Source organism: Manihot esculenta, chromosome 9 (assembly GCF_001659605.2).
Source record: "Manihot esculenta cultivar AM560-2 chromosome 9, M.esculenta_v8, whole genome shotgun sequence".
Lineage (NCBI taxonomy): Eukaryota > Viridiplantae > Streptophyta > Magnoliopsida > Malpighiales > Euphorbiaceae > Manihot > Manihot esculenta.
This window is the reverse complement of record NC_035169.2, coordinates 37,340,813-37,367,277: the sequence shown is the minus strand read 5'-3', so window position 1 is coordinate 37,367,277 and position 26,465 is coordinate 37,340,813. Positions and strand designations below refer to the sequence as shown.

General features: G+C 33.7%; 4 protein-coding genes across 5 annotated transcripts; 1 reads left to right on the top strand and 3 right to left on the bottom strand.

Moving 5' to 3' along the window:
- Positions 1-24: 24 nt before the first annotated feature.
- LOC110623763 (protein NETWORKED 3A) lies at positions 25-1,350 on the bottom strand. Its single transcript, XM_021768783.2, has 2 exons — positions 1,000-1,350; positions 25-891 (listed from the first exon to the last, which is right to left on the bottom strand). The coding sequence occupies exons 1-2, from the start codon at positions 1,097-1,099 to the stop codon at positions 188-190; spliced, it is 804 nt and encodes a 267-aa protein (XP_021624475.1). The 5' UTR covers positions 1,100-1,350; the 3' UTR covers positions 25-187.
- Positions 1,351-2,349: 999 nt separating this feature from the next.
- On the bottom strand, positions 2,350-9,292 carry LOC110622473 (RNA polymerase II C-terminal domain phosphatase-like 3). The gene is made up of 12 exons (XM_021766973.2): positions 8,287-9,292; positions 8,050-8,182; positions 7,864-7,919; positions 7,717-7,777; positions 6,194-7,609; positions 5,214-5,789; positions 4,913-5,059; positions 4,549-4,817; positions 4,342-4,453; positions 3,984-4,241; positions 3,549-3,595; positions 2,350-3,464 (listed from the first exon to the last, which is right to left on the bottom strand). Exons 1-12 carry the CDS (start codon positions 8,922-8,924, stop codon positions 3,401-3,403), a joined length of 3,777 nt encoding a protein of 1,258 aa, XP_021622665.1. The 5' UTR covers positions 8,925-9,292; the 3' UTR covers positions 2,350-3,400.
- Positions 9,293-16,652: 7,360 nt separating this feature from the next.
- LOC110621973 (ankyrin repeat and SAM domain-containing protein 3) lies at positions 16,653-20,546 on the top strand. Its single transcript, XM_021766293.2, has 2 exons — positions 16,653-17,656; positions 19,564-20,546. The coding sequence occupies exons 1-2, from the start codon at positions 16,785-16,787 to the stop codon at positions 19,583-19,585; spliced, it is 894 nt and encodes a 297-aa protein (XP_021621985.1). The 5' UTR covers positions 16,653-16,784; the 3' UTR covers positions 19,586-20,546.
- LOC110621972 lies at positions 17,322-26,335 on the bottom strand. 2 transcript variants are annotated; one of them, XM_021766292.2, is made up of 4 exons: positions 25,145-26,335; positions 24,959-25,009; positions 24,799-24,871; positions 17,322-18,601 (listed from the first exon to the last, which is right to left on the bottom strand). In XM_021766292.2, exons 1-4 carry the CDS (start codon positions 25,957-25,959, stop codon positions 18,569-18,571), a joined length of 972 nt encoding a protein of 323 aa, XP_021621984.1. In that variant the 5' UTR covers positions 25,960-26,335; the 3' UTR covers positions 17,322-18,568. The 2 variants fall into 2 exon arrangements, with proteins under 2 accessions (XP_021621984.1, XP_021621983.1); XM_021766291.2 differs by lacking the exon at positions 17,322-18,601 and adding an exon at positions 19,718-20,817.
- Between the last annotated feature and the right edge of the window lie 130 nt (positions 26,336-26,465).

Below are 26,465 nucleotides of genomic sequence, written 5' to 3'. Positions count from 1 at the left end.
AAATCCCTTCATTGACAAACAGTATTTGACAACAAACAGGAAACAACAATAGCTTCTTGTTGTTCAGAAGGCGAGAACTTTCCAGTTCCCAGGGAAGAACTCCACTTTCTTACGTGGGTGACAAAACCAATTGTAATCAAAGAAAATAAAATAATAGAAACCATGTCCAAAGCAGGTGAAGACCAGATTAGCTCTGAAACTTGCCGATGCAATTAAGACCCTTTAGCTTGGAGGCACGAGATTCGCTTCGTCTCATATCCATCTTATAACCTGGAAGACAACTCTTCAATGCCCTGTTCTCTTCCATTAACCTGATGATTTGAGCACCAAGTTGTTTAATCACTTCTCTCTTCTCTTCGTTTCTCCTTATCAGCTCATTCTGCTCCTTCAAGTTATCCTCGATAAGTTTTGACAACTTTTGCCTCGTTTGGTTCCATATTTTCTCATTCTCTTCGCTATCACCACCAGTTATAATCTGGTTCAGCCCACCTTCGTTCAAATTACTTCCATTTTTATCTTCTTCCGTCTTGCATTGTTTATATGAAACTGGTTCATGAAAGGAATACTGCTCGAAGCTGGAGGCTTGAGTTTCAGGATCAGAACCTTCTTTATGAACTGGCTGGGATTGGGAAGTATTTTCTTTATTGGTATTTCGTAGGAGCTTCAGTGTAGAAGAAGAAGAAGGTGATGGTCTGAAATAGGAAGCAGGAATGGATTCTGCAGATCTCAGCTGGTCATATTTTTCAGCCAAGCGAAGATATGAGTTATACATATCCTGCACGATCTTCAAGAGCTCAGGTCTTCTCTTATAAAACCTCTCAGCCCTCTCCACAAACGAATCTCCATCATCTTGTATAAGATTTACCATCGATTGAATCTTCTCATCCAAATCTGCATAATGCCACAATTAGTAAAGTTCTCATGTTCTGTTGTTGAACCAGATTTGACTAACAAGTGATCCTTTATTCAGATTCATAGAGAAGATAGAGAGAGATAAACCTGAAAGAGTGGCTTGAAGCCATGGAGATTGAAGGGGTCGATTATGGGTGCCTGACCACCATGAAAAGGAAGAAGAGAAGTCATGTTTATCGTCCTCCATGAAAATCTGAATTATATGGTAGGAAAGGATAATGCATGCAATGTCTGAAATGAAAAGAATGATCAAACCAAACCTACAAAAATGAGATGGGAGTGGAACTTGAAAACGATTGTTAAACTTGGAGGACACCAACCTTGTGTTGAACTCTTTTGCACTCAAACCAGGGGACCCCCTTTTCTTTGCATTTCAACTCACTGATACCAACGTTAGCAAATCATCCCTCGATTTTTTTTTTTGGAAATCTCAGATATTGCTATCCTGTAGATTTTATTCCTCTTTATTACTATGAATATACATGAATTTCAAATTTGAAACTTCTGCTGCTTATTTAAATATAACGATATATGGGATATCATTAAAGGAGACTCATAACTAATTTAATTCCTCTAATTGCCGGAGGATTTTATTGATTCTCCTCTATATTTAAATTTTGAATCTGAACCTTGTCGATCTGCCCATTTCTTTTGGTCCAAATTCATTATAAATTATCCAAACCAATAATATTTTTCAATTTACCGGGCATTATTTTAATCCATTGATAATGCAGTAGTACAAATTTCAAGTCTCAATCATATTCATTTTTTTTCTATAATATATAATCTTTTCGTCATATAATTTTTTTTATTTTATTTTTTTATATGTATTAAAAAATATAATTTTTCTATTCACCTATAAATTATACTTTTTTAAAAAATATTAAATTTTATTAAATATTAAGAAATATTTTAAAAATAAAATTATAATAATTAATTTATATATTATTATCATATAAAAAATTAAATGTTAATTTTAAAATAATTAAAAATTATGAAACAAAAGAATAGATAATTAATTTATTGGATCAATGTCATTTTTTTTTAAGTATCTCGTTTAACACAACACCTTCACCAACCCCCAGGAAAATGGGCAGGTAAAAATGCAAATTCAAACCATTCTTGTATTTTATTTATTTATTTATTATTATTATAATTATTATTATTTACGCTTTCAAGTTTCGCAAAAATCTAACACCATAGCTTGACCATGGTAATCCGTCTTAGCTACTAGTATATTCTTTCAGTGATAATCAGGGAATGGATAGAAACAGATGAAAGGACAGAACGAAAGCTGACGATACACACGAGGTTACAAGCACGTGAATCCACCCGATCATAGTTCCACTGTCAAGTCAACGATCCGTGGTCCTCTTTAACAGTTCAGCTGACTGGTTTATGACGTAGAAATTAGTCAACCTGTCGATATTGGGTGGCAAGGCAAATCCTTGAAGAATTCACCCAATTGACAACGCATTAATAATTTTTTTTTGCAGGAAGGCATTAATATTCGAGACTGAGAATCTTCCATCTGTCTTTGCCAGAGTGGTAGTATATTTAGGTCAATTTTAGATTAATGTAGTTAATCTTTCGTACTACTGCTTTTCTGTTCTTTGTTCAAATAATATCCACCAACTAGAACCATTTGCAATACAAGAAGATTGAACTCAAGAATCCTTTTTTCCCTTTTTTTTTTTTTTGAAAAATCATATGGCAATTTGAAGGATAAAGAGAGTGCAAAAGCAAAATGGATGAATGGCCATGTAACTGATGCTAAGCAATAGGGGGAAAAATTAATACGACCAACCCACGACCTCATTGACAATTACTTCTCACTGACAAAGTTCCACCTTAAATTTAATGCTTTCTTGACTTGGAAAAAATCTCCTTTCCCTACACTAACCGAGTTATCATTCTCACGCCTTTTCTTCTTTCCTGTCATTATCCGCATCCCACTTCTACAACTGTATGTCTGACTCAAGTTCTCACAATTTTAGCTGTTTCTTGTTCTCATTGTTTAATTCACCTGTGGATCTCCCAAATTTACATTTAACAATGTCCATTGTAGCCACCAACACCTCCCGTAAGTACAAAACTCGGTGAACTTCCATTTCTGCTGGGCCTGCCCCCACAGACACCGAGGTCAACCATTCTCCTTTGCTTCGTTTTTCCCTCCATGACCTACCCAGAATCCCCAGAATCCAATTTTGGATACTTTCGGGCCTCCTGTAATCCATATATGCATCAAGTCCTTCACTAAAAATCTCCTTCCGACCCTTCAGCACATTGGTAGATCAAAATCAAATGGAAGGCGAACCCATCAGTAATAATGGGAGGTTATAATGAATAAAAAATTCCAAATTACTCCGACCAATCTCTGCTCCACCCCCAATCGCCCATCACAACAAGACTCATCTCCTACTTTAGCTAGAACTTGATGTTAAAATTTATCGGGTCTTAATTTTTGCCATAACGGTTAGGGTGAATTTTATGGTTTAATGGCAAAATCTTGCTCATTTGCTCTCCGATATAGCAAAGCTGAAGCTTCCACCCTGCATTCGCTACAAGATATCAAGGGGGGAAAAAGAAACGCCCTCCATAAAAGTGCAAAATAAACAAATAGGAAAGAGACTCACCACCCAGGATAGACAACATATCGTCCCGTGGATAAAGCCCAATTCACCTGTTCAAAACAAATGATATCACACACCAACCTAAAATAAAATTTAAAATGTTGCTGAATGATTTACTTGTCAATTTTCACCAACAGCATTAAGATTATGAAACCCCTCCCAGTATTTAAAAATCATAATAAGAAGAAAAGAGTGTAAACAATGAAAGGTAGAAAAACAGAATAAATGTAGAATAAGGAACAAAAGAAAAGAAAGCATCACAGCCAACACACTTGCTCACTTCCTACAATAACTTGATAACATCCTTACTAGTCCTGAGAGGTTTTATTTCTTAAACAATTTGAAAGCCCATTCAAATTCTATCCACCATAAAGAAAGAGCGAGGGGTGTGCCTGTGTATGCCAGAGAGAAAGAGCGCAAAGAAAAACCAGAAACTACCTTATCTGTTCCAAGCGAATTGGCAACTACATGAGTAACCTGTTCATCTATCTGGTTTGTGCAGACAGCACCAAACTGTTCAGCTGTCTGCCACAGCGGATGTAGATGGGGGTTGGCTTCACCAACAGGAAAGACCCTGCTAAATACTATCCGACAGCCAGCCAAAATCTTCCTCTGCAATGATGCAAGGATATTTCTAACATCTGCTTCATCTAAGGAGAGGTGAGTAAAAAAGTTTTGATGTATTCTCTCAATAACCTGTTTAAGGCCAAAAACAAGTTATATAAGGGGTTGAAAAGTTACACTAAGTTAAATTAATTATAAGAAAATCACAGGGGATGGGGAACTTTTGCCTCACCGCCAAAGAGCATGCCAAAGTTCCATCTTCTGGTCTCTCATCATGGTCAATCTCAAGAAGAGAAGGACCTGGAAGCCCAAATTGACGTCTACTACAAGGAAAATAAATATACCTGCCACGCATATAGAATGCGTATATAAAGATAGGGATAGTGAAATAAAACAAAAAAAGAGCATTAAAGAATGAAGTGGTTGTCTTAGTGCTAACCTTTCCACAACAATCAAGTTCAACTTGTTATGTGGCCAGACTCTCACAGAATCATCGATAATGACAACAGCTGACTCCATACCCAAGACCCCCTCAAGATCCTTACTCTTGGGAACCCTCTCGTCACCATCAAAAGGATCTCCATCATCGCCCCTGGAAATAACTCGCCCATTGAACAACAACCCCGTTGGATCTAGAACTTTGGCCATTTCTGTGGCATACAATTTGTTCCCCATTGTGTAAAGATGCAGCTCATACAGTTTACTAGCCTAAAAAGCAGAAAGAGAGTGCATTAGAATGTTTTGCATACAACTCAAGGGTTAAAGAGCATTTGATCTGAAAGAAGCTTCCAGACTGAAACTACCTTTTCCAAGAAATTCCATATCCCAGGGCGCAATTTTGTCCACATTCCCATATGTGGAAAGCGGAATAGATGTCTTTGTGGTTTTTCACGATCTTGTTCTTCCTTCTTCCGCAATATCTCATCATGCACAGGGTCAACTTCAACAAACTGAACAAAAGATAAACAAGAGTCATCCTAAATTAACAAACATCAACTCTTTTCCTCAAATGTTACTCTAAAAAATAGTGAACATCAACTTATTCCTCAAATATTAGCCTAAAAATAAGGAAGAAAATGTATCTATACGACAGTGAGAAATTGCCTTGGCAGAGTTAAGAAGTGTATGATCCAGATCCAACACAAGGCAGAGCTTGTTTGCAGCAAACATTTTCTTTTGTTCATCTATCCTTCTTGCCCTCTCTCTCTGTATAGCAGCTTTTTGCTGGTCATTATATCCTTCAAAGAGATGCTCAACATCTCCCCATCCGTTCTGGGAATAGGGACCTACTGGTGCTACACCTGGTGCTGAACCAATTCCAGTTGGCTTGTCAGAATTTAACATTATAGATCGCACAGGTTGAGATGCAACATTCTGAGAAGCAGGAGATTGAGTTGTTGATGCATTGGAAACAGACACAATATCAGCAATATTTTTCAAACTCTTGGTAAATGGCAAGGAAATATCTGGTGGGACAAGAGATTGTATAGGCGGTTTCATCTCCACTTGCACCTCTTGCTTTTGGACATTCTGACAGTCCTTAGTACCCTGGTTAGTTGATGTAGATGTCATGTTTGTTTTGAACTGTTCAGACCCCAAGCTCCCATTCCTCTGGAGTGTATTATTATGGAGAACACGGCGAGGATCTCGTGGTTTCATTCGAATTTTAACCATCTCATCCTGCAATGTGTTGTTTAAACATGCAAAACATCAGATGCTTAAAAACAGGCATTATCAATATTTTAAACATTTAATATCAGATACAGCATACTATGCCTTAATATACTTTAAATATCTGTGTATGCGAAGGGAAAAATGCCCAAGGATAATTATATAAAGCGTTGGAATTAAAACGATATTCTCAGGCAAAACATGTAAAATGTATAACTATAGAAATCCCTTTGTTTCAGGTTCAAGCAGACAGTCCAACAGCATAAACATATATGACAAACAGTTCTAATCAACGGTTCATAGTATAATACAAAACGTTCTCATAGGAGGTGCACACTTCACATAATCATAATTCTGGATCCTCAACAAATAGAATAAACCTAGGGATTCACCACGGCGACCAATTGAGGTACCTGAATTGTCCCTGCTGGTCTTGGCAAAATCCCCGTGGATTGTGGAGGATCAATGTTCACCATAGGAAGAGCTCCCAGAATTGAATTTGTGTTTGTTGGATGTGTTGTACTTTTAGCAGGATCAACAGGCTTCTGCTGTCCTTCTATTGCTAATCTCTGTTGTTGTCCCATTTTGAGTATATTTATCAACATTGTTGGATTCACTGCAATATTTTTCAACAGATCTGGCAGAGATGTTGCACTACTACCCATCACAGCTGCCGTTTCAGCTCCAGCAACAACACCAGTTCCCGTAACTTGTAACTGCTCATTTCTACTAACATTTACACTAGATATTCCACTAACTGTACTAGGACAAGCTACTCCATTATCTATTCTCCTGGAATCAGATTCCACATTCTCTGCCAACTGATTGCTATTCACAGTTTGAGGTCCAACTATGTCAGTCTCCTCCAACCAACCGCCACTTCCAACCATGGCTTTCACATCCCTTATAACTCCAGAATTCTCCAATGTGTTCCTTTGCTTTTTTAATGAAGGACCATCTTGAATAATATCATCTACAGATTTCTGCTTTTTTAAGTTTCTTGTTCCTAAAGCAGGTTCCATTTTAAGTGCATGATTCATCATTGACAGGGCATGCTGGTTTTGATCTGAAAAATTGGCATCAGAATTAACAAATCGAAGCCTAGGGTCCCTGCTCTTTGCAGGGGCTTTCACAGTTAAAGCAGGTCCAGAACCTGCTGATCCAGCACTTTTAGGAGGGATAACTCCCTGCATACTAGAACTCTCAGTGCGAGGAAGACCAGCAGAAGGAATTGTTTGACTGAAAATTGGCGGATTAGCAAGTCTAAATCGACCAACAGTCAATGAACTAGAAACTTCCCCATCTACATCACCATCTGCAGCACCAGATTCCTCCGAAGGTGTTGGGCTTGGAAGCCTGTCATTCACTGCAAATGAACTATGGCTAAATTTTTGCTGGTAGCTAGAAACAGCTTTAAGTGCATCAGTTTCATATGGATGCATTCTAGAATCTTCAGTGTCATTCACCACCTTAGGTGTTAATAGTCTTTGTACAGGTAATGGTGGTGGTGCTTCCCTTGTCGGAGATGGAAGGCTGTCTGCATCATGATCCTTGTGGAGGTCTAACAACGGGGCCAAAACTGTTCTACTCTTAAAAGCAGACACTCCTGTTTTTGGAGCTTCTAATGATATGTTTGGCTTATTATTAACATAAGACTCCGCAAACAACGGAAACTTATTTGCAGTAATCAAATTATGCACTGAACTTTTAGCTGAGACATCATTGTCCTTATTCACCTCGCTATGAATCAGTGTCTCTTTCTCTTTTTCACCAGATATTGAACTCATCAGAACACCAGGAGAATCTAGAGAGCAAACCATGACCTCAATCTGTGAAAACCAATGCAATTTTCAAGCTTATTCAACGACAAAAGAATCCTACCAAATGACAGTATACCACAGAAGGAAGCAAATCCTAGGGTTATTGTTACACATACCTCTTTGACCTGCTCAGGGGAGAAAAGAGGTGGGACATAGCTATTTACAAGGGAAAGCCAACTGTACAGAGCAAAGGAATTGCCAAGTTATCTTTTGATGTAAAAAATTTCACAAATGAAAGTAATGAGCGTAACTAAGGTTGACACCTTGAAAAGTGGTCCTTATTTTGTTCCCTTAATTTATGGTTCATGGAACAAAACACCTGGAAATGGCAACAGCAAGCATTTCAATTAGTTCAAAGAAACTACATTAATGCCCTTGCTCAAATTATTAAAATCAGTGAATTCTTATAGAAGAATGCAAAAAACTTGAATAAGAGATAAGTGCCTCACCGAGTTAACAGCTCTAACAGCAGTCAATGCCAATTGCATAAGATAATCTTTTGTGGGAATATTAAATTCTGGAACCACATTCCGCAAGCTCTCCAATGTGTTGCGCAATTTTGAACAAGTTGTGCTAAATGATCTAACAACAAATAAACCAAAGTTAATGAAGTTCAACATGTGCATCTTTATTCCACTCTCAAATTATCACCCAATAATTAAAACATCAGCCTACAAATCACTTACTTTTGTGCTTCAATCACAGTCACTCTCTCCAGAGCTTCCTGAATTGATTTAATTTTCTCCTCCAAATTCATCTCCTTGGACTCAATCTGCAAGCCATCAACACTCATTTCATCACTATTCGACATCGTTTCTTTACCTTCCCCAGCAGCTTTCTCACCTGGTTCTGAATCCAAATCAATCTCACCCTCCTCCAATTCACCTTCCTCTTTCTCAACATCCACAATCTTATCATCCATCTCATCGCCGCTATCATCAATCACAACTTTATCAACTTTATTCTTCTCGTCTTCTTTGCTGCTGTTACAAATGCTATTTATAGACGGAACAAACGACGGCGGCGGCGATCGCTTGGATTTCTCATCGGGTTCAACTTCAACAAACAGCTCATTTAGAGGCTTATTCTGTACTGCCTGTGCCCAAGCAAGATTATACAAGCCGGAGACGTATCTTCCTCCCATCTGATACTTGTATAGATCTCTCATCGTCCAAATCCTACCATCTTTGGGTTTCGATTCTTGTGCAACATTAACATCCTGCTTTTTAAAATCTTCCTCGCTGATCTCTTCCACTGACGCTGTATCGGAAATTTCACCCTCTTCAACATCCTCTGCCTTCAAATTCTCATCATCTTTACCCATTGAATCCAGGTTTCTCCGTTAATATACCTACTCTCAGACCAATTGGATCCCCAAAACTATAATTATACAAAAAAAAAAATCTATCTGCTTCAACACAACGCCCCACTTTACCGGATTAAATTAGGGTTTTTTTTTCACCTCCTTTTTCTGTAAGATCTGATATTAACAACCGATAAATTATAACTATTGACCAAATCATGTACGAAATTTTGAATCTCAGATCTGCGTTACAGAGATTCAGATCGAACTTAGAATTGCTTGGAGATGGAGGTTTTTTTCTTTTTTCTCTTTTTGCTTCTCTGATGAGATGAAATATAAATAACTTGAGTCGATGGAAATGACGACGGAAGTCGAGACCAATGCGGAGGAGGAGTTTATAATAAGGGAGGCGATGTGGATGCGAATCTAGTATTTGGTAGAGTTTGAATCTGGGCCGTACACGTCATCGATCCGGAAAAGCGAAAATCGTGTTGTTTGATGACAACTAGCCATTGGGAATGGGTTGGGTTTGGTCCTCAGACTCCACATCCTCTTAGTTGAACCCCTTTTTCCATCACCCAAACAAACGAATATTCAAATCCAAGACTTGATCCACATTTCTTAATTTCAAATAAAAAAGAAATATCTCTATCGTAATTAAGAATTATAAAAGTAAAAGTGATAATACATTTTCTACAATTATTTTTTTAATTTGGTTAATTATGTATATCATTTTCAATATTTGATTTTAATTGATATAAAATTATTAAGTAATTGCTTTTAATAATTTTGTGAAGAACTGTATGCAATATTGCATTGCTGGAAACTTACCATTTATATTCTTAAAAAATAACTTAGGTGTTGGTTTAGCAGTTGAATGTAGTTAATAATTGATAAATATTTAAATAATCAGCTGATATTTAATTGATATAAAATTTATTAACAGTATTTTTTAATAAATTCTTTTTTTTTTTCATTAAATAACAAAGATTTTAACTTTATTTTTTATTTAAATTATACTATCTTTTAAAATTTATTAATTATAATATTTTAAATTAATTTTTTATATAAATAAATTATTTAAATTTATAAGACATAATAATAAATTAAATATATTATAAATAATAATTAAAATAATTATATTATTCATTCAAACATAATAAAAAATTATGTATATAATAAATTAATATTTTTATATTTACCATATTAAAATAATAAATTAATGTATGCCTGATCATTTTACATAATTTAACAACCACCTTATATAATTTAACAATCACCTCATATATATAATCAATTATCGGCTCACAATCAGCTACCAAATAAACTTTAAATTTTATTTATTTTATGAAAAATATTTTTTTTATAAAAATATTTTTTTTCATTTGAACACTCACAAAAATTAATAAATGAAAAATAGTTTACTGCTAATAATAAAATAATTTTATCTTTTTATATCATTTTTTAATTTTTTATTTTATTTAATCGTAATATTTAGTATTTGAGTTAATACTTTATTTAATATTAGTAATTTAATTAATTATTAACTTTTTTTATTGTCTATTCATGGCTAATAGTTTACCGTTTATAGTATTTAAAATATGAGTGATAGTGTATAAAATATGAGTGATCGGTATAAAATAAATATTAGATTAACTGTTAAATATAAAATAATTATAAAAATATAAATAAATTTATAAATTTATTAAAACAAGTATTAAAAAAATATAATAAGTGATTGCTAACCTAAAGTAATTATTTTAATAATCACTAATTAAATTATCAAATACTACTATAAAATTAAAAAATAAATAATAAAAATATTATTTTTGATTAAACCTAAACATCAAACACAACCATTAAACAGTGTTAGTCTAAATCAAAATATTAGTTTTTATTAGATATTATTTAGTGATTATTTTTTTTATAGTAGTGTTTGACTCTTGGAATAGTGATTATTTTGTACTGAATACTTCAATTTTAAATTACTATATAAATAACTCATTACTAACAGTAAATATCTAGTGAACCAGTTAATAATTATTAAATAACCCCCAACGGATAGTTATTCAAATTACTAATATACTGAAAAAAGCCTTTGATAATTTTAGTATAACATCTTTATAAATAAATTTATAAATTTATTAAAAGAAATAAATGGAATTTAAGGATAAAATTTACATTACCAAGGAAGAAAACAAGAATTAATTAATGGGAGAAAATAATCCAAAAAATGAAACAATAAAGTCTTGTAAAACACATGATATTTAAATACCAATGAGATAAAATAATTCATACATTTTTCATTTTTTAATATAAAGTTTTGGGAACTATTTAATTTTTATGTTAATTTTTAAAATAAGCCAGATAAGACAATCTACAACCTAAAAAAAATAAAATAAATCCATTTGATTAAAATAGCACTTAATATAACTCACCACCCCTTCTCCCTCCACCTTCTTTTTTCCACTAATTTATGTTTATTCCATCATCAGAAATTGAATAATATTAGGAGAGTTGCATCGGAATATAGCAATAGTATTTACAAATCGATAAATAAAACGGCATTTACAGTTGTTTAATTAACTTAATAAAATTTTAAGATCATTAAACAAAAGACTAAAAGAGAACTCATTCAAATAAGACTCTAAATTTACAGCACCACCTCATTTAACAATAACATGATTCTAGTTTCTCAATTTCACCTAATTGAACATTTTATGGAACCAGGGATATGTCATGTTTTGGCAGACACGAATTCATCAAGGTATACTACACCTACTCCTACATAGCTCTATTGCTTTGGCTAGGCATCTACATTAAGTTTAACCAGCTCGACAATGGTCTTGACCAAATGCGATCAAATCGTCTGCTACTAAAGACTGTTGCTGGACCAATATTCGCTAGATGAACAACAGATGGATGCAACATGAATTTGTGGTTCCAAACTGCTTTATACCTTGTTGTCCATATGGACCATAATCTCCTCAGCAATGTATTTATTGGCTATTTGAAAAACATTAACAAACCACTCCAACAAATTTGTAACCCCTGGAAATTGCCACCCGATTGTAGTTTGTATCCACACTGTTCTTGCAAAGGAACAATGCAAAAAACAAGTGGAATAAAATTTCTTCTCTACTGTGATAAATAAAACAGTTTGAACTTATATTTATATACCGACGACAACGAAAAGTTTTTAAACAAAAAAAGACTTAACTACTTGTTATATTAATAAAAAATTTTACATTTTTAAAATTTTTATTATAATTGTAGAGTAATAATATCCATGTGAGTAACGATGCCTCTCAAACCGTAATAAACACTTTTTATTAAATAAATTTCGTTTAATTTAAACTTTCAATATATTTTATTTTAGATCTTTAATTCAGCGAGCATGATCGATAAAATTTCTTCTACATCTCTATCATTAAAGATATTCCAAATCATATATTCTTTCCAACTTCCATTCTCAATAAGATCAAACACTTAAAAACTTTTGGTTTTATGACGTAACATAAGAACCCTCCCACTGAGCTCTACTAAACAATCTATCTTAGAAAATTTTATATTGAAATAAAGTATGAAAATAAAGTTATAATATTGGGTGAATCCCCCCTCCCAATTTTAAATTTCAATATTAAAATTGGTTAGTTATGTTATAATATTAAAACCATCTTTACAACTCATGCATCTGTTTGAAAATTCTAGACCACTAAAAAAGCAGGATCCGTATAAAAGGAAAAAAGACAACAAATTTCTTTTGAACTCTAAAAATAATTGGTTTGAACTAAATTCATTGCACTTATATTTACAGAAACATGAATAGCATGTATCATCATCACCATTAATAATAATAATAAGTCGTGAGTGTTGTTTTTTATATATGTAATGGTAATATGCATTTTCAATTTTCCTACTTTAGCATATTTTTGCAATCATTTATAATATTATAAAAAATCTTTAAAATTAAGATTTTTTTATCCTTTCAAGACTTTTATTACTCTTATAAATATTATAATAATTAAAATGAATGATAGATTATTTAATGCATAATATAAAGTGTTAAAATAAAAATTAAATAATTAAATATATTTTTATTAAGGGAAAATAGTTATAAAAATTTTAAAATTTATATTTTTTTTTATAAAAATACCCTATATTAATAATAACTTTATCATTTTACCATCCGTTTATATACAATCTCATTAAAAACTAATACAAAAAATAAGTTCAATATAGAAAATTTTAAAATTAACAAAAAAATTCCTAAATAGAGTTGTCCTATCCATTTGTATTTATGTTACTAGCTCTAAACTGAATGCTGCAGATTTAATTACAATACAAAAGAAAAAAAAGTAAGTCTTTTTTTTTTTTTATCTCTATATCTTCTCTTTAAAGTTTAAATATTATTATAATTAGAGTTTTTTTTATTAATTAAAGAGTTTTTTAGTTAAAAATAAAATTCTCCATTAATTTTTATTAGAATATAGACAAAAAGGACAATTTTAAAAATATTGTATTTCACATGCTGCTAGAAAAAAAAAATAAAAAAAAACGTTTAAATCATCTTGTATTTCATAAAAATTGAGATTGATTTTTAGCGAGTCACAAAATATAACATTAAATATTTAATATAATTCTATAAAATCTAGTTTTATTCAAAAAAGAAATTATAGCTAATCGAAAGTATCTTTTATTTAGAGATTATAACGAGAATTCAGAATACTCGTAAGGACATAACTATAAAAATATATAATTTGAGATTTTTATAAACATTATCCTTATCTTAATATATAATTCAACTATTTAAAAAAGAAAAATATGCAGAGACTGATCGAATATATACGCAAAGTAAAGATAGAGAAACCTTATATAATTCGGTGATCATATGTTCATTTCCTTTCTTTATCACGTTACTCATATTCACTATATAATAATATACTGTCTAAAGCCACACAAACATTATTAATATAGTAGTTTTAAAGTCTAATAGCAAAAGAGATCATTAATATTGCATTATGTCAAATAAATAATATTGTATAACATTTATTTGAAATATAGGTTAAGAAAAAAAAAAAAGAATGGAAGATGCACAAGTTAATATATTGCTAAGATCTCTCACACTTGGTCTGCTATATTATAAATAATTAGAGTTATATTTTTATTAACAATTTAAAATTTTAAATTGATAGTAATTGTTTAATTTTATAGAATAAGTAAAATTTTTTTATATATGTATTTATTTATTTTATTTTGATTGGATGAAGAGATTTGAGAGGCACGTGGGATATAATATAAGATGAGCAAGATACAACGCTCACTGTAAAAAACTTTTATTATGTAAAATAATTCTATTTCAAATTCATAATTTAATAAAAGAATGATCAAGGTCAAAGAAGAAGAAAGGTGAAAAATGACAATTGCGTACAGCGTAAGGCACCAGTCTCCGAGACAAGCAGAGAGCCAAATTCCTAATCTAAACGACGTAGCATGAGGATCGGCTTTCAATATTTACTAATATTTGGAAAATCAAATTGATTTGATTTGATCATTTATCATAATTCTCGATGCTACCTCCCATTACATAATTGTAATAAAAGAAAATCTATGGGAACCAAAGCATCATATAGACTAGAAGTTGAATAATATTTCAGGCATCAATGATTAGACAAGTGCATGCTTGAAATTCAAACAAATTGAAACGATGGGACATCACTAACGTGTTTAACGGTCGATGACAGGTCGCCCAAATAAATCACCAGCATTAGCTTCTCATCATTTCCAGTTCCTTGAAAATTGAAATGGCAGCCTTTTCTCATCCTGATTTTGCTCGTCACCATTTTCTCCAGCCACAGAAAGCCAACAGCTTGTCTCCTAATCTGCTTGAAATTAGTCATTTTGCACGCAACCAACAAGTCCCTACCACTTACACTCAAGATTCTCCTGTTATTCTCCATCAACATTCAACTTCTCCCTCCTTTATAGTTGATCCTCATGAGAGCAGTGGGGTTCAAGTTGCTCCATTGATAACCCACATAGACACCTTGAAGGTGCATTAGTTAAGTAGTTATTTTTGGCATATTCAGCTTGAGATGGGACTCAATTTTAATATGATCTTATCATGGATCACTAACCTAAAGTACATTAGTACAATTCTTGCATGAATCGGTACGGCTAAATACAATATTGTTTTTCTTTTTTCCTTGGTTTTTTAATTACTAGGGATCAGAAATAGAAAACAAAAAGCTGCAACGACTCGAACAAATCATCATGGCAGAGGAAAAAAAAAATTAAGTCTTTTAGTGCCAGAAAACAGCCTTTGACAGGTTTCGTTCATGTGAGAGCAAGAAGGGGGAGAAGCAACGTACGGACACTCACAGCCTTGCAGTTCTAGTGCTAATAATTAAAACTTCTCCTATTCACGTGTATGAAAAATTATTAACCGTCTTCGTGCTTTTTTACTCATAAATGATTTAATTTCCTTTTGAATTTGAAAACAAATTCAGGATCTTAGCTCACAACTTCAAGAATGGAGCATCAACCAGCACCACCTCTCATCTTTTGTTGAGGCAACACCTCAATATTCGACGTTTCTTGATCAAGAGACAAATAATGCCACCGCTCATCAACTACTTAATTACAACATTTAAGTATTGAGATGCTGAGGTACATAAAAATATTTATAGTTTCAAAGCCAATTACTATACCAACAATTGACTTCCTTTTTTACATGTATACAACGTATATATTATGCGTTTTCCTGTAACAATATACTACTAGATTACATGCCCTAATGACTCTTGATTTTTCTTTTTATTTATTTAATTTATAAAGTCAGTTGTATATTCATATAAGAAAGGTGTGGACTTTATTAGCACTTTCTCACTAGCGTTGATTTGAGGTGCAGATAAATGACTTAAGGAGAGAAAACCCTAGCCTGAGAAATGAATAATATTTGACCCATTCATGTTACGCAGGAGGACAATGACTCATGCATATTTGTCAAGTTTGTATTTTCAGACAACTCTTGTACAACCAAAACTACTTTGTACTATTAAGACTTGTATTACTTTAGTAATGGTGTCGTTAAATCTATGTTTAAGGGTCTTGAGTTTAAGACAAAATTTAAAATCAAAGTAGCAGTGTCTGCAGCAACTAGTTAGTTGATTTTGTGGATAGATTGCACAAGTGAGGAAGAGAGGGAGGTTTTCTTTTCCAAGATGGAGATGGTAGATAGGACGTGAAAGAGCAATGATGCTTCAAAATGGAGGCCGTGAATGAGAGAGGATAAATTATAAAGCATTTTTTCATTTAATAATTAATACATATGTTTTTTTTTTTCTTTCGATGTATATACAAGAAGCAAAAAGCTTTAGTTAAAATTAGGAGGAAAAAAAAATAGTAGATGAGAAAACAACCAGTTTATATAAATAGAACTTATTTAGGTTGCATTCGGTATAAATTTAAATCCATATGAAAATTATAATTATACTTATTAAATCATTTAAAGAGTGGAAATAATTATTGTCAAATTAAATATATATTAAAATTTATATAAAATAAAAGTAAGACAAAGTTTTATTAAAAAAAAAAAGAGTACAACAAATTCAAATTTAATATTTTTTATTTTTTTGTGTAAACGTGAGAAATTCGTGGGCTTCAGAATTGCGGCCTAAACTATCCCATCACAATACCGTCAGTAAACCCCCGCCTTTCGATTTTCATTAAAAACGACATTGAAACTTTGAGCTTCATTCAACGGTCCAAAAGCCATACACGTCGCATCCTACCACCAGCATATCGTCCCTGTCCAGGACCAGGAGGCCTTATCCTGCGCCCGCTCCATTATTCACTCTTACTCACTCTCCTCACACCGTCATGGCCGCCGGGTTACAGCCACCCGAATCCCCCAGCATTACTATCTCCACCAAGCCTGCCACTGCAACTACAACAGCTGTATCGCCTTTAGAGACCGAGAACGCTGGCCCAGCCCCACAATCACCTCCGGCACCAAAACGGCAACGCCGGCCCAGCGTCCGTCTCGGCGAGATCGGGGAACAACCGACCTCTTTCTCCTATGACACGCACGTGCGCCGCACCAAGCACACCTGGCGTCTTCCTAAAGACTCCTTCAAGTCCGTCAAGGCTCGGTCTTTAACCAACCTAGTAAACGGCAGTGAGAGCTATGAAATCCAAGAACCAGAGGGAGATGCTCAGAACGGTGAACTGAATCTTGAGTTCGGGCACCGTAAGAAAGCAAAGAGAGCGACGACGAGGAGAATGAGATCGAATTGGACATCCAAGGTTGAGGAAGGAGGAGCTGAGGGAGATAGCCGAGAAGATGGGGATGAAGGGTTTAGGGAGTTTGATCAGGATTTGGATAGTCCGTTAAAGGAGCAGAGCCCGGTTGATTCTATGGATAACTTTGCGCTTGATATGTGGCACGGGCATAGGAGAACGGGCACGGGTCGGCATAGGGTTTCAGAGGGTAGAGAAAACGATGCAATGGAAATGGAAAATCTCCCGGAATCAGATTCGAGGGACCGAAATTGCAGTACGAGCGAAGGAGTGAGGACTTGGCTAATTGAATTGGGATTGAGCCGATATGCTTCTGTTTTCGAGGTACACGAAGTGGATGATGAGGTATTGCCACTACTAACCTTGGAGGATCTTAAAGATATGGGTATTAACGCTGTGGGTTCCAGGAGGAAACTGTACTCTGCAATTCAGAAGCTTCGAAAGGGGTTCTCGTGAGTTTTTTCTTTTCACATATTTTCATTTTTGTTATAAAATGTGTAACTTTTTTGCTCATAAAAAAGGAGAAGAGAAGAGGGGGCGGTGGGGACCGTTTATGGACGAACTGTGATCTTTCTAACTAATAATGGCAATATAGTTTTATAACTTTCATTATGGGGTCTTGAAAGTTTGGTACTTCACCTGCATTTTCATATGGGTGTTAGACTATTGCAATTGCCTGATTAATTAAGATGGATTTAATGGAAAATTAATTAATGGAGATAGGAAGTTGATTTGTTGGATGATATGCACATTCATCTTCGTGTTCCTTCCCTGAGTGCTGTACCTTTGAAATGAAACCAAATCTATCCCTCATGCAATCTCTTTAAATTCGAAGATTTAGTGTTATAATTCCTAATGCTCAATGTTAGCTCTGATAGTGTAGGTGATCAGTTGCTCGTTATTAGCTTCCATATTACGGATATTGACTCTTGCTTACAAGTTCATTGTTATCCTCGGTTAGTTCTTTTACTGGAATTGGTGGTGTTCTTCATATGCCAACTACTTAGCAAGTTTGTAACAAAGGGCCTTAGTTGGGTCATAAAGTTAAGCACAAGCATGCGTGGTAGATATGCCCCATTACTTGTGATACAGGTGCACTGCTACTTATAGAGTGATTCAGAGATTTCAGAGACAGAGCAGCTTTAATACCTAAGCTCAACTTGCTATCCATATTTCTTCTTTAAACTACTTTCCTCTCTTCTTTTCTGCCGTTCTTTGTCTCTTTCTACCTCTTCTTTATGCCTTTGATCACTCGAAACTGTGCATGCAGATGCAAAACCCCTTACCCGTTTGAAAAGTGTGAACCTCTATATTGTTCTGTGACTTGAGAGGTGTGCCACTGTCGTCACGTCTTTCTCCTCCGTTCACAATGATGGACTACTTTCTCCAGTTGTTGCCTGAAAGGAAAAGGTCCTGTTTAGCTTGGTTCTATTTTAGCGTAAATCAATTGTTTATTGTTCCATGCATTCAGTTCTTCACTATTTTGCTCTATAAAGTAATGATTACATGTGAATAAAATGTTAATTTCATAGCTATTACGACTCCCTCTTTCATTCAGAGTCTTAAGCTTCCTTGTCCCTTGTTTTATTGGGAAATATGATATTATGGAGTTGATGAATCGTTGTATCTGTTATTCATCCTGTCTAAAGCAATGGAGAAGTAGGCATCTATGGATGCTGTCGGATGACACTAAGTGCTTCCATGGTATCGTTTAAGTTGGTTTACTTTATCATGTAACGCTAATCTTTGTATTCTCAAGTGCATCATGTTCAGCTATTAAGACTGTGAGAACCATGGTTCAACTCCTCTATGGTTTAGGAAAGGTTGAGAAATTGCTTTGGCAAATATTGGGCCACGCATTGCTACAAAGAAAGCACATATTCACATCATAAACTTGCCCTCTCCCGGAACAAGTCATTGAAATTGTACTTTGATAAAATTAATATATTTATTATTTTTGGCAAGTTCAAACTTCAAATTTTGAATATGTGATGTGGATCAGGCATTAAACTGTGATGTACAGTTTTGTATTACATTTGTGGTAACAATTCTTTTCGTAAATATTTCTTGTTTTGCTCAAAAGCTGTTAAGGTTTTGGCTATGGAATGTTTTGTTTAACTTGTCTGTAGTGCAGTCAAGTTTTGTTTCTGTTTCCTTATTTTGCAATTAATTGTATCATATACATAAATAATTATGTTAGATATAATAATTAATGGAAGTCTATGGAATTCTTTATCCATATTTTCTTTGTATAGCATGTGTTTGTAGAGTCCCTCGTTTCACTAACTTGTGGCAGTTAAATTAAAGGAAGCAATTGAATTGGAAAGCTAATATTGGCTTGCTTCTATGTGTGAAATAGACAACATTTTCACAGGCGCTGATACGGATTATGGCTTAGCTGGCATGGAAGGCCTTCAAGTTTGCTTTTACAGAGTGCTATTGATGGAAAATAATTTGGTGTATGCTATAATCTTTTTCCTGAGGAGTATCAGGGACACACTCACTTCTCTTAGTATTACGTGTGCATGCACAAAGTTTTGTATTTCTTCAGGTTTTCAAACCTAATCTCTGTGGTCATCTCTCAGGCATGTGAACCATTAAAAACTGAACTTTATAATTGGATGTTCTGTAGAAAGTTTGGACATTTGTCAGGCACAGAGCAAATTGGGGATGTATACTTTTAAAGTGTAGAGGTTCTTAGCTTGCTGATCCGTTGAAATTCTAGGGATTGAGACAGAATGTAGTAAAGATGTAAATGTCCAGCTTGTAATAGTTACTCCATAAATATGGTTGTTTTTTGTATTAATTCCACTTGTAATTTATTTTCACACCTAGCCCAATAAAAGGATGAGAATTCTTTATTAAATCTGTAAGCCCTATCCATGAATCATGGCTGCTTTCAATTGCACTACTTAGTAGAATGATTTTTGTTTCACTATTGTTTTAGAAAAAAACAAAATTATCCCACTTTTGTTTGTTCCTATTGAAGACATACATACATCATGTCATGATGGCTGTGGCGTGGCCAAATTTGTCCCTTTACAAGCTTATAAAGTTGAAGCTCAGTTATATGTATTAGTGCAAAAGAGTAAGGAAGAAAATTTTGAGAAATAGAAGGAAAAAGAAAAAGAGAGTAACTTTTCCCTAACTAATCAGAAACGATTATAATTAAATATGAAGATGGGGATATAGTTTGGGTACATTTTGAGTTATGTTATTTACCCCCCAAAAAGAAAAACATCGTATACATATCATTTTGGGGTTCTCCAAACTATTTTCTCCAATTAGAGAAGTGAATAAAGAAATTAAAATTAAAAAAAAAAAAAAAAAACAGAGCCCATTGGAAGAAACAATAAATAAAAAAGAAAAAAAGGGTTTTTGATAACTTAACAATGATACAAGTGAAGAGAGAAATGAGAAAGAATGGGAGTTATGATGAAGAGTTATGAAGAGGAGTCCTAGAATAGTGGAGGACCATGACATGATCAGCGGTTGAGGAGTGTGGAAGCAAAGTGAGTTGTTCATCTCTTGGGCTTTGGCTCCATATGCTGTCTCTTACATGCTGCATTGTCAAGTATGGTTGAAGCTGTTGCCCTCTACATCTTATTTCTACCTGCTTTTCCCAATATTTTTCTCTCGTTACACATTATTTTCCAAATACTTATATATCAAATGCAATAATTTACTTTAAAAAAAAAAAGTTAAAATGAACAGCCAATAAATATCTAAGTAATTAGATATTAAAAAAAATAGATTTTATTTTTTAATAATAAATATGGAAATAATTATTAAACAAGGCGTTGACCATCTTTATTTAATTAGTTTTATCCAATGTTCCAACTATCGATATCACTCTCATCAGCCCTAGCCTCTGCTGGGTAATATTATTTTTAGGTATTTAATAAGTAAATTTGAGTTAGAAGTAAGGAAAGGTGCAGAAAAATATTGGCATGTGGGGGCTTTGATATAAACATCTACATATATCATAGTAGTGCATATGAGGTATAAATCATGTCAAGAATAAGATACAGATTTTGCTTTTTGAGGTCATGCATCGTCACAAGCTTACGTATGTATGTGTATAACTTTCACTTCACCCATAAAATAGTTGGTTTTTTACTCCAAGGGATTGATTTGTTGTTTTTTATACACATTATTAATTCCTGTTCGAAAGGCCCGGAATTCAATCATTACGGGACCCAACCAGACTTTGCTCCTAAGCCAAAATCATCACCTCGTAGACTCTCACTATATTTTTGTAATACCCCTAGCCTAGCTCTTCACATTTTATATTCCCATTTTCTCCAAAATGAATATCTTACATTAATTCTTAGGTTTTGAATTCAAATTCTCCACGTTACTTTTTCTCACACTGGATTCCATTAAAATAATAATAATATATATTCCTCCAAGAATAAACATGTCTATAGAGTTTTTAAAGGAAATTATTATTTTAATTTATTTTGCATGCACAACAAAACCCAACAAAAAGAAAAGAAAAGCAATATTGTGGGTTTAATTAATGATTATGAAGAAGAAGGAATGATTGGGTTGTGGAATTAATGCATTGCTTTCCTAGGACGTAAAATTGGGAATTTTGATTTAGAGATTTGTTCTCATCGATCATAGAGATTTGGCCTTTTTTCAAGCTCCCAAGGCTAGGCTAGGCTAGGCTAGGCTGAGCTGAAGGGAAGGAGGCGAAAGCGTGACGAAAGGGGAGACGTCATAACGCAACAGAGATGTCTTGGATTATGACACAATCCACGTGTGATCTTCTTGGCCCTACGATATCATTTCTTTGATTCTTTCCTCCAACTATCATTTATCAAAAACCCCTTTTCATACTTTAAAAAAAAAAAAAAAAAAGTGAGTGCAACTAATCCAACACAACATCATCATCCTAGTTCAACTTCTTTTTCTTAGATTGTATACACCTATCTTAAAGTCAATGCATCCTAATTAAAAATATATTATTATTGAAAAAATCCCATAAGAGTAGTAGTAAATGTTGTTTGATTATTTTTTAAAATATATAAACAAAAATGACTTGCATGGCATGTGGATTAAGTTTAGAGAGCTTATTTTCAGAATTATGAAACAAAAATACTTTTCAAACTATCTATATTTTAATACACAATAATAAAGAGGAATGAATCTCACATTCATTATGTTCACAAGGAAGAATGTTTAGACATCGCAATATTTAATTCTATCCAAGTTGACCAATGAGTATAAATATATTTTATCACATCAAAACGAAAAAGGAAAGAGAAACAGAGAGAACTTCTTGGCTGTTGCATATACCTCTCTCTTTCCCTTACTTCATGCCATGCCATGAAGTGCAAGAAAAAACTATTATCTACTTTATATAAAACAAAATATTAGAGATGGATCATCGTGTCGGTATGTAAAATTCAAATAAAGACCATGTCTTATATATTAATAAATATGAGTATCCGATGGATACTGATAAGTTTCTCCTCTTGTTTTCTGCCCTTATTTTCTTTTGTCGGTTGCCCTACAAACATCTCTACGCATTGCTATAGCCGTAGAAGACAAGTGATATATCATGGCTTTTTCTTCATTCCTAAGAGTAAGAGACGTCCCTATATGCACCACAACCAGAAGCAGAAGACAACAATTTATCTGCCATTTACTTGTTGTTTGTTCTTATATTTACTATATTTTAGACAACCTTCGACCATAACACATAAATATACTTGCAAATTATATTATATTTACAATGATTTCTTCGCTGCTCTTGATTTGTTTAGTTTCCTCCAACACGTGAGTAGACTTATACATGAATTATATATGTTTGGAGTATCGTAGGTTTAATTATAATGCTCATTGCCTATCACATTAAAGTATATAATAAGCAATAATTATAGAAGAAACTTTAGTTATTTCCAGTAATAATAACAAAATAAGATAATAGTTGATGATGAAGTGTGCATGAGAAGCATTCTACAAAATGATGTGAATCTCATACAAAGATTAATTATATAGCTTTACATAAAGCACCTAGCTATATATTATTATCATTGTGTACACCAACATTCCCTCTTATAACCACTAAATTTGTATACCAAAATTTAAACTCTTATTGGGTACTCTGAATTTGTACTGAGTATAGAGTATAGGAAATGATTACATCTTAAACTTAGGTTAACGAACGACTGTTTGTTCAGTCTCCAATTAATTAACTAATGAAAGGTTTCCTCATAGGAGAATGGACCCTTTTAATACATAAACAAAAGCTTATGCCCTAATGAGATAAAAACATTCAGCATGTATGTCAGAATCAGAACATGCGTCTTACTCTTCTCAAACATTAATAATAATGCACTACTTGTTCCTCACCAAACCCAATCTCTTCCTTGCACTTTTATTGGAAAGCATGAGTTTCTATATATTTAATTATTTTGTCTCAGAGATAATCGACCAACCCCTCTTAAATTTTCTTACTAATTTAGTTACAATAATAATATTAATCTTTATATACTTGCTTACAAATAATACGTCAAGACAATGTATGATCAATTAATGTACTTAGAGATAATCTAGACCCTTCCTCGATCACGTCTAATATACCAACAAAACTTCTCACTTCCATCCCTACCTTCTTGTTTTCATCCAACCAATTTATAATGCAATTAATATTTTTAAAAAATAATTATCAGAATTTAAAATCTTGATTAAATTTTTTTTATTAATGTTAGACCAGTAAGTAATAGCCTAAAGGCTTCATAATGTATAATTAATCCTAGCAATTTTTAGGTTTCTACACGAGGATTTCAATCTCTATATGCATTTATTCTATGAGTTTGTGATTTATTTATAAAGAAGAATCAAACGTATAAACAGTCTAAAGCAGTAGGAAATTTCTATTATGTGAAGTTAACTAATAACATGTATTTAAATATATGATTTATTATAATTTTAGCTAATTTACGAATCGATATACAGTGTAAAAATTTCTCAAATCATTAAGACCCATACGAAGAAAGGATGATATATATTGTTTGTTGTATTTATTTAGGGGGGATAATGGGAAAGAGGGTGGTAGGTAGTTTTCTACATTACATTCTTAAGAACCCTACACCCTTTACTCTCATCAATATAAAAATCTATAAATAACTAACTAAACATCAAGTAATATGACCATTTTAGAAGACTCATTGCCTTGATTAGACAAACAGTTCAGTTCCTAAGACCATCTTTTCAAGAATCGAATTATGGCCTGAAAAGCTAATGATACAAAAGGAAGAAGATGGCTACCTAGAAATATACTAGCCACCTAAAAATTTATATTATCAGACAAAAATAAAATGCCACTAGAGAAACGCAATTAGTTCTGCTGTTTCTGTCATTTCTCTAACACCAACTGTGTCCGTATACGTCTAATTAAATTTTCATTCTTTTAATTACTACCTTCTAGTGATCTTCTGCCTGCGTTTCTTGCCAAAAATTAAACTACACACAGATGCAAACATCACAAACCATAGTTATATATAGTACCATGCATCGATCCTCCACTGCACATTGGAATAGAATAAGGGAGCTAAAGAGATGCAGTTATAGTTATAAATACCTCTGATTCGCTATCCAGTTTCAGCTTGTTAACCAGATACTTCATTAATAACCGAACTGTCATCCTCCCATCCCTAAGGATTTTAAAATGACAAAAACTTTGTTTAAACTGGACCCAAAGAAAAGAGGAAGAAGAAAAAGAGGATGAAGGTTTTAATTACTTGATTCTCAGGTAGCTCTTGGATATTTGAGGCAACAACGGTTCTTGGTTTCTGCATTCACAAACCAACCGCAACACATTACTAAACAGCAATAGTGATGAGATTTTTTTTAAGGGAAAAAAAGGTAAATAAAAGAAAGAAAATGGTGGGGCTAATCTTTGAATTTGTTTTCTTGTTTGCACTTACTGGATTTGAGACGCTTGGAGTGTAAACCAAATGCCAGAATGGGGACTTCTTGGAGGATCAATGATTCTAAAGTCGGAACTTGGTCCAGCAACATCTATTCCACTATGGACTTGAAAGGGACGCGACAAATAGGACCCCATTGGCATAAGAGGAGAAGAAGAGGATTGAGAAGAAGCCATAGTTGCTATATTTTGAGCCATAGGCCTAAATGCCCAGTTAATCTCTTGATGGCGGTAAGGAGGATACGTGCTGGTTCCTGGTTGGTGTTGAAAGAATAAAGAAGTCGTAGTATAGCTACTGCTGCCTCCTGCAATGCTCATCAGTGGTCTCGTAGAAGCTCTAAACTCATCAGCAGGAACATGGAAAATAGGAGCGCTAAACGGCCTCCCTTGCTGTGAAGTGCTGCTACCTGGTAATAGATCAAGCTCCATCAATCCTACCCTTGTAGTCGTTGGATCCACTTGGTGATGTTTGCTTTCATGGCTTGTTGTGTGACCGCCTATGCTTAATTGGAGCCACCCTTCATCTCTTTGTTGTTGAATATTATCTTTGGAGTTGGAAAGAGCAGGTTCATTAAGGCTATTAGTTCTCGATTCATCTTCAGCCATGGGAGGATTACTAGGCACTAGATCAGATCCTAAGCAAGCTTCACTAATACAATAGTCATAACCTTCTTCTAATCGGCTCATAAGACCAAAGCTGCTGTCCGAATAACCGCCGCCGCCACAACCACCATAACCGCCGTAAAAAGGATGATTTTGCTGTTGCTGTTGCTGTTTCTGTTTAGAGAGGGTTTGAGCAGGAACCATGGTCATATCCGAGAACCTAGAGACCCGAACCGCATAAACCGATGGAGATGGAGATGATTGATGAGGTTGTTGATGATCTTCTCAAAGATAGCCATAGATTGAAAGGGTTGCAGTTGCAGAGAAAGAGCAGTTATATTGGAAATAGAGATCTAAAGTAGTTGTTGCCATAGGCATGTGCTAAAATTAAAAAATCAATAGAGAGAGAAACACCCATTAACCAGATAAGGGTTTTTATGTTCTGTTTCATCGTGAACATATCCGAGGAGAACAAGGAGAATAAACCTTGCAAATCTCACTTTCCATTAATTCTCTTTGTTTGGAAGCTTGTGAAGATGAAATAGTTGCAGAGGAGAGAGAGAGAGAGAAAAGAAAGAAAAATGGTGGTCAGTCAGTCAGTTAACTTAATTATTAATTATTATATATATATATATATATATATATATTCTTAGGGTGGTCGAAACAGTAGCAAATATTTTTTGACGAAACATATGTGTTCTACCTGTTTTCTAATG

Excerpts from the sequence above, each read along its gene's own strand:
- LOC110621973 (XM_021766293.2), top strand. The coding sequence starts at position 16,785 with ATGGCCGCCGGGTTACAGCCACCCGAATCCCCCAGCATTACTATCTCC. Across the intron at positions 17,657-19,563 it reads AAGCTTCGAAAGGGGTTCTC|ACAACATTTTCACAGGCGCT; the intron begins GTGAGTTTTTTC and ends TGTGTGAAATAG.
- LOC110622473 (XM_021766973.2), bottom strand. The coding sequence starts at position 8,924 with ATGGGTAAAGATGATGAGAATTTGAAGGCAGAGGATGTTGAAGAGGGT. Across the intron at positions 7,610-7,716 it reads CCCCTGAGCAGGTCAAAGAG|ATTGAGGTCATGGTTTGCTC; the intron begins GTATGTGTAACA and ends TGGTTTTCACAG. Across the intron at positions 4,818-4,912 it reads TATGGAATTTCTTGGAAAAG|GCTAGTAAACTGTATGAGCT; the intron begins GTAGTTTCAGTC and ends TCTGCTTTTTAG.
- LOC110621972 (XM_021766291.2), bottom strand. The coding sequence starts at position 25,959 with ATGACCATGGTTCCTGCTCAAACCCTCTCTAAACAGAAACAGCAACAG. Across the intron at positions 25,010-25,144 it reads CTCCAAGCGTCTCAAATCCA|AAACCAAGAACCGTTGTTGC; the intron begins GTAAGTGCAAAC and ends TTGTGAATGCAG. Across the intron at positions 20,818-24,798 it reads AACTGGATAGCGAATCAGAG|GTAGAAATAAGATGTAGAGG; the intron begins GTATTTATAACT and ends TGGGAAAAGCAG.
- LOC110623763 (XM_021768783.2), bottom strand. The coding sequence starts at position 1,099 with ATGGAGGACGATAAACATGACTTCTCTTCTTCCTTTTCATGGTGGTCA. Across the intron at positions 892-999 it reads GCTTCAAGCCACTCTTTCAG|ATTTGGATGAGAAGATTCAA; the intron begins GTTTATCTCTCT and ends GGCATTATGCAG.